Source organism: Bombina bombina, chromosome 6, assembly GCF_027579735.1.
Source record: "Bombina bombina isolate aBomBom1 chromosome 6, aBomBom1.pri, whole genome shotgun sequence".
Taxonomy (NCBI): domain Eukaryota; kingdom Metazoa; phylum Chordata; class Amphibia; order Anura; family Bombinatoridae; genus Bombina; species Bombina bombina.
In genome coordinates this window covers 654,129,923-654,143,966 of record NC_069504.1, presented here as the reverse complement: position 1 = coordinate 654,143,966, position 14,044 = coordinate 654,129,923, and the positions used below count along the sequence as shown (strand labels likewise).

The window sequence follows — 14,044 nt, the reverse complement described above, 5'->3', positions numbered from 1 at the left end:
TTGTGTTTGTGATTTTTAGTACAGCACTTGAGTCTGATTGCGTTTTGTAGTATAAGATGATTCATCTGATAACATCTTTCTTAAAATGTGTGTAAAGGTTTAACAAATAACAGGAGGGAAAACGTTCCTGACGGACTGATTTACAGTAGTGCCAGCAGGAAGAATCAATCAATGGTTTCCATTTCCCTCCATTAGAAGAGAACATGAAACGCTATCAGTTTGGTCGACTGTAATGAAAATCAAAAGAACTCTGCTCTAGGGAGAGTGAATCAATCCAAAGTCCACAGCTTAGTGATTTGAATATGTCTTTTTTAAAGGGACATAAATTGTGTTCGAGCATTGTATTACTGCACAAATTACTAAGTGTAACTATAAGTTTAATGCCAGAAATATGGTTAAGATGAATCTCCCTGTACAAGCACACTGGTGAGCAGATTTTAAATATTGCAGTTGACTGTTAAGAGACACTCTAATTCATTAGAGCATGCACTTTTTTGCATAATTATGTGTGTAACTCTTGGAAAGGGGTTAAACACATAGTCAAATTATCACTCAAAAGGCTTAGAAAACTGCTAGTCTTGAGCAGGCAACAGTTGGGGAGCTAATCAACAGCAGCAGTCATAGAAGCCTACCATTCACCAGCTGTGTTATGTTGGCAACTGCAGCATGTGACTTTAAATATGTGTTTAACCCCCTTTGCCTGGGTTGGAGACTCAATAGTAGAAAAAATTACATGCTTTAATGAATCATATAATTTTTGCACTAGAATGTCCCTTTAAAGGGACACTGAACCCAATTTTTTTTTCTTTCGTGATTCATATAGAGCATGCAATTTTAAGCAACTTTCTAATTTACTCCTATTATCAATTTTTCTTTGTTCTCTTGCTATCTTTATTTGAAAAGGAAGGCATCTAAGCTAAGGAGCCAGACAATTTTTGGTTCAGACCCTGGACAGCTCTTGTTTATTGGTGGATGAATGTATCCACCAATCAGCAAGAACAACCCAGGTTGTTCACCAAAAATGGGCCGGCATCTAAACTTACATTCTTGTTTTTTAAATAAAGATACCAAGAGAATGAATAAAATTTGATAATAGGAGTAAATTAGAAAGTTGCTTAAAATTGCATGCTCTATCTGAATCACCAAAGAAAAAATTTGGGTTCAGTGTCCCTTTAATTATGTATATTACCATTTGTAGAGGTTAAATACAAAGTTAAATTCAAGCATTTAACAAATAATAAAAAATTCTTATACACTAATGCATTTCATTATTAAATTATTAGGTCTCTTTAAATTTCAGATACAGAGAAGTGTTAGCAAAAGATGCAAAATGATGGTCTCAAAATTAGTAATGTTCATTAAAGGGCAAGTGATCAAATACATTATTACTCCCTCTTATCTGAAAGCAACTGCAGATTTAGCCTCTGTTATCTGCCATGTAATGCTTAGTATATATCAACATGTCATTTAGGTACAAGATGTGTTTACAAACCAGTAAGGCTGTCATCTCAAGAGTTGCAAACATTTGTCATTGTCATTTCTGTTACATAATGCAAAACATTGTCACTGTCTGACTGAAGTGCTGCTGCACAAAAACACTCATACAGTGTAATTACAAGAAATGGAAATATAGAATGATTTGTAGAAAATAATTATTAAAGAGAAGCTTCTGCCACCCTTTGCTTGCAGAACATGCTAAGTTGTATTTGCATGTCATTCTGATAAAGGGTTTAAAGTTATGGGACACCTATATTATTTTTTTTATTTATGCACAGTAATTAATCACTACATTGCAAAACATCTGAACACAAAATAAATATTTTAAAAGCATAAAAAATAATTTTAATTTAAAAAACAAACAAACATATATATATATATATATATATATATACACAGTATATATTATATATATAATACACATAAACACAGGACACACCCTTCGGAAAAGCCTCTTGAAATTTTATCTTACTTCCTTTGTTGTGGCCAATTAGAGACAGATATAATTGATCTACCACATATACAAACCAATCACTATGCACCATGTAGGGTTCTACATACCTAATTTTATAGGTATAAACTGATACTTGGTTGCAATCTTAAAACGGAAAACAGTGGCCTCAATTATTAAAAATTAATTTTGAAGTAATATTTTTTGCTTGTTGTACTTTTTGAGTTTTAAAAATATTACTTTTTAAAAAAAACAAAAAAAAAACAACGAATTGCTGTTTACGTTTCTTGATGTACAGTATGTACCTAGCCACAAATGGAACTATGGGAGTTGTTCTTATCTGCAAGCAAGCAGCTAATATGCTGTGCACAAGCTTGCATTTCCTGTTAATTTCAGCTGCAAGCAAGCAGCTTATATGTTGTGCACAAGCTTGCATTTCCTGTTAATTTCAGCTGCAAGCAAGCAGCTAATATGTTGTGCACACGCTTGCATTTCCTGTTAATTTCAGCTGCAAGCAAGCAGCTAATATGTTGTGCACAAGCTTGCATTTCCTGTTAATTTCAGCTGCAAGCAAGCAGCTAATATGTTGTGCACAAGCTTGCATTTCCTGTTAATTTCAGCTGCAAGCAAGCAGCTATGTTGTGCACACGCTTGCATGTCCTGTTAATTTCAGCTGCAAGCAAGCAGCTATGTTGTGCACAAGCTTGCATTTCCTGTTAATTTCAGCTGCAAGCAAGCAGCTAATATGTTGTGCACAAGCTTGCATTTCCTGTTAATATCAGCTACAAGCAAGCAGCTAATACTGTATGTTGTGCACACACTTGCATTTCCTGTTAATTTTATCTGCAAGCAAGCAGCTAATATGTTGTGCACAAGCTTGCATTTCCTGTTCATTTCAATATAATTTTACACATCTTTAAAGGGACAGTAAACTCCTTCAGATTTGTATATAAAATGTTTACTTAAGGGGAGTGTATGGGCAGCTATCCGGTTCAGTTGCAATGCCAGAGGCTGCTGCAGTGAACTTCTGATTATATTCTTTGTTGAAAGCTAAATCTATGTAGGCTTGTGTGCTTATTTCTAAGCCCTTGAAGGCTGCCTCTTATTTCACGCCATTTTGACAGTTTTCACAGCTAGAGGGTGTTAGTTCATGTGTGCCATATAGATAACATTGTGCTCACGCACGTGGAGTTACCTAGGAGTCAGTACTGATTGGCTAAGATGCAAGTCTGTCAATAGAACTTAAATAAGTGGCAGTCTGCAGAGGCTTAGAAACAAGGTAATCCCTGAGGTCAAAATTATATTAATATAACCGTGTCAGTTATGCAAAACTGGGGAATGGGTAATAAGGGGATTGTCTTTTTAAGTGCACAGCCACAAAACCTCTCACTCCATATAAAATTAATCACACTTAGTTCAAATTGGAAGTTAGGTATCTTATGGCTTATTAGTGTCTGTGGGGAGTAAATGAACACTTGCTGCCCAAAAGTCCACTGGCCTCTGTCCCACTGCTGGTACCTTTTAGCGTCAGTGCAGTTATCTGTACCTGTCCATGCTGTAATGGATACCTCCGTGATCCTCTTCTTGTTTACAGCGTCCTTCTGCTGTGGCAGGCATTCGTGCAGACCTGTGGCAAGCTCAGGCTCCTCCTCCACATATGGTGTGGCTCCAGCCAAGCCACTCAAACGATCCCAACAATTGGGTAAGCAAATTCAGATACCTGCTCCATTTGTTTAGTCAAGCAAACCTGAAGAACCCACTGGAAAGGAAGTCAATGAATAGAGAGCAACGGTTCTTCAAAGTAAATAAGATCCAAATGTATTCTTACATAGTAAAATGAGGGTGCAACCTCACGATACATCAACAAGTGTAGGGGTAGCATAGAATGGCTTACGCGTTTCAGCTTACACAGCCGTAGTCATAACCTGCTATGCTTAGCCTCTCTAACATTTAAAAAGACATAATTCACCCATGATTGGTTAAAAAGTACACGCCTACTACTTAAGGGACCAAAAGAATCTGTCTATTCTAATCTATTGTCTAACAACTGAGAATCTGGCAACAACATTTCTGTTATTGTAATCAAACATTTATACAGGAAATAACTAAGCAAAAATACATTATACACATAGAACAGAGAAACACTTGAAGATGTGGTTATTGATAAAGTATTCAGAATCTTGTATCCGTGTCACCCATCTATGCAGCCATAGTACAAAGACTATTACGGTACCTCGGTCCTGTACTAACTCATAGGTGCGCAGTCCAAATCATCTTTATCCCAGCGCAATATGGCAGACCACAGGGTAGTGGCACCCATACCAAATAATCAGAACAGGTTCTTTACCCAACTCTGGTAAAGCAGAATGAGCCTAACAGTAAGAGAGCAAAAAATGGGTGTACATAATGGAGCTCATACTTCTATAGGTGGAGACAGGTTGTAAATACTCGCCTCACTTTCTTATATGGGATTGAAAAATCCTTCACTTAATATTTAATTCATGTGAATACAAGACACTAAATAATAGCTCCCAAAGGAAAGGTACATATTTGAAGTTTAGATGTTCTTTATCTGTAGGGCCCTTAAGACTATACTATCCTGTATTCCTATAGGCTCACACTTCTATCTCAATAGGCTTGTGACATTACAAACATTAGCACTCTACTATGTGTAACCTAATCCAACAAAGGTAAAATGATTATATGATATATGGTTATAATCAAACATCTATTACAGGCTTTTAGGAGGGGCAAAGAGGAGTTTAAAGATTGTATTAGCTAAGAGTCTCTAATTATCACTACCTATAGTGAACTTCCCATAGCAGTAAAATCTGGGAACTTAGAGAGAAACCAATATACACTATAAAAATGTTTTTTTTTTCTGGAATACAAGTCAGACCTAGCTACATCCTCCAATTCCACATCAATGCTACGAAATAGGTAATATCTAGCTCACCCTAGACACAGAATCACCTAGAGTAGTAGACACTTAACCGAGTAGTAGTTAGCATTATACTTATTAAACAAAAGCAGGTATATTATTGGCCTAGAGATATAATTACTGGTTAGCCTATTAGACTAAGTATCTTTTCTGAAGTATCAACCAAACTAATAGTGTGGGGATGATTGATTTAGATATATACTAGTCTCCTGTGGTAACTGATAATTCCCTACCTTAAGAGAAGGATATTTGGGATACCTATTCCCAATGATTCATTTAGTCATATCTTAAATTCAGGCCCTGTGGCACTCTGGTGCCCAGTGTGAAAATCCAGTATGCTTCTCTTTTCACTAAAATACGGTCTATATCCCCCCCCCCCCCCTCTTTTTGGTCTTACTATTTTCTCTATTGCACATCATTCAAAGCTCTTAAGGCTGCCTTTGTGATAGATTCCAAAGTGCTGTACTAAAGGGGTAGTAGATCTGGTTGTTTTAAAAGACGAAAAATGCTCTCTTATTCTAGTGTTGACATCTCTGGAGGTGAGACCAACATATTGGATTTCACACTGGGTACATTCAATTAAATACAGTACATATTTGGAAGTGCAATTCATACAGGTGCTGATGTTGTAAGCTTTATTGGTAATCTTACTGATAAACCTAGTGGTAACCTTAACGTACTCACACGGTTTACACATATTGTGTTATACATTTAAACATCCCTAAGTGTTTAAGCCATGAACTCTGCAATTGGTGTTGTTTGATAAGGAGTGTGGGAGATAGAATAGACCCTAATGTTGGATTATTTCTGTATGAACAGTGTATTATCTTTTTAAACAATAATAATTCTGGAGTAGACTGTCCGTTTAACCTTTTTACAAGGTTTAAACACATAGATAATTTTATTATTGCACTATTGCTGGCATATAATACACGGGTTAGACATAGTTATATGCGGGCAATTATAAAATGCATAAAAACAATACACCTGTTCCCAAATTGTGTCAACGAGCATTTCCCTACTGGTCTCATTAGGGAAAAAATAATAATACATTTTTTATACATATATAAATATAGATAGATAAATAAATAGATAGATATACGCACACACACATATCTTTAGAGTGACTGTATCATTATAAAAAGGTATAGGTAGTTATAATTATTTATGTGACTTTATATAGAAGAAGAAAAGTTTATTTCTGATTTCATGGACTTTAACTTGTTCATCACTATATACCTTATAGATCATACAGACTGCTTAAACACTTTTTTTGTTGCCTATATATTTCTGAAATCAGGTAAAAAAAGATGACTATTTCTTTGAAAAAAATAGAGCAATTGAGATTATTAGTATGTTGGTATGGCAATTCTTCTGCACCCCAGGGAAACTTGATACATTGTTACAACGTAGTGCAGAGTCTGTGGCCAGACTGACCTACCAGGAGATTTCCCAGTGGGCTGCTGCAGCTGGGGCTGGTCAGCTACAATTTAAGGAGGTGGTACTGCTGGTCAGGTGATGCAGTTGTATCACCTCTCTTTCCTCCTCTGCTGTATTAAGGTCACATAGTATTTCCATGTAAATTTTATTCCCTAGACCATGTACCATTTTAGTAGCCCTCATTTGGTTTCTAACTTCTAGTCAAGTCACACTGTGAATAAGAGTAACGCTGTTTTGAAATATTAAGAAAAATTGATAATAGGAGTAAATTAGAAAGTTGCTTAAAATTGTATGCTCTTTCTGAATCATGAAATAAATAATGTGGGTTTAGTATCCCTTTAAAATTGCATGCAGTATTGGAATCATGAAAGTTTAATTTTATCTAGAATGTCCCTTTAAGTCTTGTAAGTAGGCTCTGTGATTCTCCTCTCATGTTGCTAGTGACACAAATATAGTATCAGATTTTACTGGATAATTTGAACTGTATGCAAAATAACTGTAGTTGTGCTAGTTGGATCTATGAAAAATAGTAGTGAAAGACAGCACCTTTTCAGTCTGGGGCACAGGAAAGGGTTAGCCAAACCCCAATATCAATCTCAAAAAGGTAATTTTCCAGCCTCCAGTAGAATTTAAAAGACCTTTATTAATCTCTTACAGGGTCCATTATAACAACAACGTTTCAAACCTATACCAGGTTCTTAAACATGATTAAGAACCTGGTATAGGTTTGAAACGTTGTTGTTATAATGGACCCTGTAAGAGATTAATAAAGGTCTTTTAAATTCTACTGGAGGCTGGAAAATTACCTTTTTGAGCTAGTTGGATCTACCCAGTGAATGCACCTACTTTTTAATTAGTATTAATATTTTTTAGCCTTAAAGACTACAGACAAAATCCCAACATATGGGACTTATTATGCTGCATTTACGGTAAAGTTATAGAGTTCTAATTGTGCTAGACTTACTTGTCTTCACATTTTTCTTACCATTACAGAGACGTAAGTGTGGAGGTTACCTTTGTTTCACTCATCAAACACAGCTGCAGACGTATAACTTAGCCATCTTTCACTTTAATATATATGTGTATATATATATATATATATATATATACAGTATATATACTGTATATATATACGTACCTATATATATAGCTTTAGAAACATTTTTAATTTCTCAGTTTTCTTTAAAATCTATTTGCGTTGCCCTCTACGGAATTTGCCCTTGAATGTTACATGTCTTATTTCAATCAAGAACACAGTCCTAACGTTGCAAAAGTTTTGTTAAATTTTGGGTATTGATTATACTTTTTCAGAATTTTTACCCATAACTAGTACTCTATTTTCTCCTGGTATAAATCAAAAAGTTTTTAAATGTTGGGCCGAAAAAGGTCTGCAATGTATGAAACAGTTACTAGATGGAGACTATCAAATTCTCATGGCTTATTTTTATTTTATTTTTTTTTTGTATGTTTTTTGTTAGTATTTTTGATGAAGGATTTATTTGTGTTATAAAACAATGTCCGAAGCATTGCAACCAAATAAATGTCTGGTATATAATGTATTTCCTTTAAACATGAATTTCTCAGAGTAGAGGACCAGGATAAGTATAGATTCCTATGTTAGAAATGGTTTCTTTTGCGTTTGCATTTTTGTTTATCATGTGCTATGTTGGATGTCTATAGCAATATCCCAGTAGGGATTGTTTATTTTTGTTCTTATTGTTTTTTTTCCCTTTTTGTATAAAATGCTTCGGAATATTAATAAATAAATGTTTAAAAAAATTAAAATATATATATATAGTTATAGATACATATTTTACCAAAATAAAATCATATAAATATATATAGAATATGTATTTAAGAATAAATAAAACATATTTTGAAAAACATTGTAAAAAGAATATTTAATATTCATGTCGGGTTAGAGTGCGTTGTTATATGCGATTGGATTTGCTCGCGAGTAAGGCTGTTAGTTTTTTACCCACTTTTTTAATATGAGGGAATACATTAGCACGGTTGCAAAGTTCAGCTTTTTACGTACATCAGGTTAGCGCTCGTGCTAAAACTTTTTACTTTCAACTTGTAATATTTACTCTACCTGCACTTGTAATACTCGATCTAATTGCACTCCACTCGTAATCTAGCCCAGTGTTAGCTGTGTGTTTAGAAAGCTTATTTGTTTAAGCCTTCCACTTATAGAAATATTTTGAGCATGGCAGTAGTGTCAGTATAAATGTTTTACATTGCCAAGTCATTTTATTATTTCATCTAACTTTAACACTCCTTTCCAAAACATGCCCAAGTGCAGTGTGAGGGCCCACTAGATTTCGGAATCCCTGGTTGCCATGGTGAGCAAGTATTCTTGTACTGATGGAAACCTGTGACTATTGCACTTACCGTAGCTCGATGTCTCCCAGAGGAGTAATTATCAAGGGCTGGCAGCCGGCAAGTGGAAACAAACCATCAATTACATCTCAAAACCAGATTTGTTTTAAAATACAGTTGTTAAATTTGAGGACATATACAAAAAATACACACAACTTCTTTGTTTGCTTTCCCATTAAACAGAAAATACATTCACAGAAACTAGACAAGTTTGCGATTTACATAGAGGACCTGTTCGCTAAATTAAAATCCCCACGGTGATTCAATTTGTGCAAAACACTTGGCTGCTAAGCTCAGTACCCAGGAGAAACAAGAAAGGCAGCTGAACACAGTTCTCATGCAGATGCACAAGGTTTCATGGATATCACAGACATTTTGGATATTATCCTGTATAGATCAATTGAGAAAAGGTCAGATTTCATGGCCTTCATGATCAATTAATCATTTGATAAAGGTGAAAGAAGAAAGGGATAGTAATTAGTAACAGAATGTTATGCTTCCCAAAGAGCTCTTCAAAAAGCTATTAGACCCAAGAGTTTAAACAATGAACACAACTTGTCATGAAGAGTATAAAGAGACAACTTCATTTTATTTTGAAGACAAAATTATTACTCCGTTCTTTAAAACAACAAGCTGGATGTCTGATTCAGATATTTGATTATGTTTACATCACTCAAATATGCAACAATTTTCTTTTTTTTTTTGTTCTAGACACAGAAAATGATAAACTGATGGTATCTTTGTAAGTTTTTTTTAGTCTTAATTTTTTTATCTATTGATCTACATTTGTATTGGATAATCAGTTTCAAATTCTAATGTAATAGTTTTATTTTGATGTTTTTTGGTAAAAGAAGGTGCAGTTGTTTTCTAGTTTGTGTTGTACTGAACCAGTAAGCTTATAGCCTAGATATGAATTACCAGAGTGCTACAGTTTTCCTTGTAATTGAAATAAATCTGCAGGTGCAGGAGGACCTACTTAACTGTGTATTTTGTTGTTGTTGTTTTCCAATAAGAGTTGAGAAAACATTTCCACAGATAGTTTTCTCATCCACCAGTGGCATAAATATGGATTTGCAGCTGTAGGATATTTCTGCCTGAAGGGCTTACTATCTAATTTTATAGGTATAAAGTGTGTGCTTGTTCTCACAGACTGGCAGTTGGCATCTGAGCTAGGCTGGCAGTGACATTACCACTGATAGATTTCTCTGGTCCCTCTTTAATTAATGCAGGGAATTTCAAACCTTACCTGAATACATTTTAATAAATTATCTTTACGTGGAATACAAGACATCCAGGCTTTGGTTTTTTTGGCTTTGTGTGGGAGAGGATGGTGCAAAGGTCAGGACCAGACAGAAAAGCACATCCATAGGCTGAAGCACTATAGCTCAGCTGCTATCTTAATATTGATAGCTTAATATCTCACTGGCCCTTATGAGAGCACAGACACAGGAGCAGGATGGAGTTGTACCTTTCATGAACAGTACAGGTAAGTTACACTATATATGATCTAGACTGTACTAACCTGAATAAAACACAGCTGTTCCTTTGTCAGAAGAAAATGTAATTTTTTGAATAGACAGTTATCTTTTGTATTTAAGTAGCTAAATAGAAGAATATAAGTTTTATCATAGTAATATATGTTATAATAGTAATATATATACTGTGTATATATATGTACATATATATATATATATATATATATATATATATATATATATATATATATATATATATATATATAATAAACCTTTGTAGATAAAGATTTAATACATTTTAGACTTGTGCTATAGGTTTAAAATGCAATCCGTTCAGTGCCTGGCATGACTGCTGTTTATTCATGTAGTCAAATGAAATGTACATTACTGTAATTCCAGATCTGTAAGCTGTCAAGTTACTAGCACAGTTGGAAAAGGCACCCAGAAGAGTTTTAAAAGCCTATTTCTTTTTAAAAGAGGAACTAATTGGACTGGAACAATAAAATGTATTTGCTCATGTGGCAAGCCTTAATAGCATTTGTTCCCTGATTATTGTCATAGGTAATGGATGCAAAAGATAATGGAGCTTGTGGTTTCTTTGTACAGTTCTTCCCACCCCACTGCTCCTGCAAACAATGTCCAGAATACAGAACTCCTGAGAAGATGAAACCGATGAGTTCAGCTAACCTGCTTCTCTTGGCTGTGCTGCTGTTTACTTATCTCTGGAAAGGTAGCAACCTCTTATAAACAACATATTTGCCTGTCTGTATTGCACGATGGGGAATTACATTAAAGAAATAGAGATTCTGCAGATTATAAACAAAAAGAATTGCCTGGTCATTTCCATACCAATACCCTAAGCTTTTACAGGACTTTTATTTAGAATAAGAAGCTTTAGGATTCTCATATAGCTCTATTGTTATCCACCTTTACTGTGTTGCATTTCCATTGATCTACTACACTTTCTGTAAACTAATACATTTTTCTTTGGTTTGGCTACAGTATTTTTTTACCATATATTACCATATATTCATATGCTAGTAAATCCTTGTGTTTGTTTTTTTAAATATGATAAACATTTTTAAACCAGCGCCGTATATTGAACAATAATATTTTTTTTCAAATAGAAATATTAATCATTGTAAATACTTTAAATAATTGTAAAGATCTTTTCAAATGATTGTTAGTAACATATTTTGTGCACAACTGTTTATTATTTTTACCTTTTAGCTTGTCATTGTAGGCACTGGCTTCCGCTTGATTGGTTTATATTTAATTGATAAACATAATTTTGCTTATTATTTAAATGTAGCCTCCATTATCCTATGTCTGTGGATATGGTCACATGCAGCTGAGAAATATATTCTCCATCTTGGCTAGGCCGAGTGATGATAGATAAATACAGAAGTATTGTGAGCTCTCAGAGAATCCAGACATTTGATGAGAATCTATACATAGCTGTACTTTGTATAACAACAATCATTGCATAATTCTGTTAGCAAATATACAACCTATTATACATCACCTTGCTGAAGATTTAATGCCCATGGTACAGAGGTGATTGCACGCCTCTCAAACTTTCAAAATATGCAGATCCATGACACCATAGATTTCAGGGGTGTTTATTCACAGATCTACAAAGAGGTACAAGTGAAAAGCGACGTTTTGGGTGCCATTCCCTTAATTTATGCTTCATGATTAAGGGAATGGCTGCAGAAACGTCGCTTTTCACTTGTACCTGTTTGTAGATGTGTGAATAAACACCCCAGAAATCTATGATGCCGTGGATTTGCAGATTTTGATTGCATAATTCTGTAGGGTGATATATTTACATTTTTATACAGGGACAGAATAACCTACTACACAGCTGGAGCAGTAAAGCAGAAGATATCTGCAGAAACAGGTTTGGTTATCCACATAAAAACACGCTACTCCCACCAAACTCCTTCTCATGAGAGTTATATGATACAAAGCTTTTGGAGAGGAACCCCATAATCAGCTGACCAATCAGATTCTATTCAGACATTATTTTTTTTTTTAAACTCTTATGAGCAAAATATACTGTATGTATCTAAGTCTAAGCAGGTGTCCATGATGAAGAAATATGCTCAGCATGTATAACTACAATATATTAGGTCAGAGAGTGTTTTTCTCACAGGCAATTTCCAGTTATTTTATAGAACTTTCCAAAATATCATGTTTGCCTACTATTCAACTAGGGAAAGAGCTGAGAGCAACCTCTCAGATTCCTATGTTATTACATTGATTCTGAACCAGCGTGCCAGGACATGTTAGTTTGTCACAGCACATGGCTGGTGTTGTCACAGGGGATTAGGGTTGGGGGCAATAAGTGAGAAAACATATAAGAGATGGAAAATGTATTTTATAAAGTTTTGTAATATGCTAAACACCGATTAACACTTTAATTGTATAAAGTTATTTAAAATTATTTTTTAAATACTTTATTTAACCAACAAAAAGCATTTATGGTTAAAGAATAATATTTACATAAAGAGCTATATCAATTTGCAATGCTTGCACAAATGCTACAGTAAATTATAAATGTACAGAGATATGAAGTGTAAGATAGATACTAAGGGCCTGATATTCAAAACCTCACCGCTCAAGTGAGATATTCTAAGAAGTCTCGTCAGTACGGCAAGGCCCTTAAAAATTTTTAGAAACACAAATTTTAACTCGAGACTTGTTTATGTTGCTATGTTCTTTGTGTGAAACAGAGACTCTTACATAATAAGGTCTAAAACAATACCAAAGATTTTGCCTGATTTCTCTCCATGCCGGTGAGGTTTTGAATATCAGGCCCTAAATGAGAAGCTTTGGAGTCATTTTTTTAAACAAATCAAGCATATAAAAACACTTATGATAACATTTCAACATTACATGTTTTAGGATGTTCAAATTACATAAAACTTCTACAATCAGCAAGTCTAAGTAATGAAAGTCTCGTTGGTTCCTTGAAAATGTCTCATTTTAAATCCACTTAGCAGAACATAGGTAACTTTCATATGGAGCATAGGACTCACAATCACTAAGACATTCTTATTAGTAAAAGTGAAATATCTTTGGGTCTAATGAGTCCACACATATTTTTATACTTTCAACTTCCATTAAAACCATAAAGCTATAACAATTTATACTAAGGCGTCAATTTATAAAAGGCTTTGTCTGCCTTCGCCTGCTTACGACTGCAGGTGGAGAATTCCAGTCTCACCGGTCTCGTGTGACTGGCTGTGCACAAGCAGGGGGCGGCATTGAACAAGAGTGCAAAATAGTGTTCTTGTGCAATGCTGAATCCTGCCAGCAGAATTTAGTCTGCCAGAGGCGAACTGCGGCGGACAGGGGTGCATATGTACGCCCCTGTCCGTCGTAGCTTGATACATCGAGCCCTAATTGTGTAAAGTGAATTTACAGTTAACAGGAACATTGTATGTTTCATATTTTGTACAGTAGACTAATTTCTGTAAGACTTTATTTACTGAATATCTACATAGAATAACACAAATAAATATGAAGACATCTAATTTTATTGAATGCAGCCCAATATCTCAAGAAAAATGTATTTCAGGGTATATTACGTACAGCATTAAATGTTTACCCCCCCCCCCCCCGAATGTCTTGTGCAGTTTTCATGAAAGACTACCAGTTGCATGTGATTCAATTACCAGAGACAAATTATAAAATAAAACAAAAAAATCAAGTTACGCCTGGAGATACAAACAAAATGTTCAGTGTAGTCCCCCACAAAAATAAAAAATAAAAATATAGTATATATATATATATATATATAGAGAGAGAGAGAGAGAGAGAGAGAGAGAGAGCGAGCGAGCAAATAACTCA

The 14,044-nt window shown here is 34.6% G+C and overlaps 1 protein-coding gene across 1 annotated transcript in view; it reads left to right on the top strand.

The window, feature by feature from the left end:
- The first annotated feature begins 10,750 nt into the window (after positions 1-10,750).
- Positions 10,751-14,044, top strand: part of LOC128664548 (protein shisa-like-1) — a 121,551-nt gene continuing 118,257 nt past the window's right edge. Inside the window, exon 1 of the mRNA XM_053719366.1 lies at positions 10,751-10,916. Coding sequence (XP_053575341.1) covers positions 10,751-10,916 — 166 coding nt within the window. The remainder of the gene's footprint in view (positions 10,917-14,044) is intronic.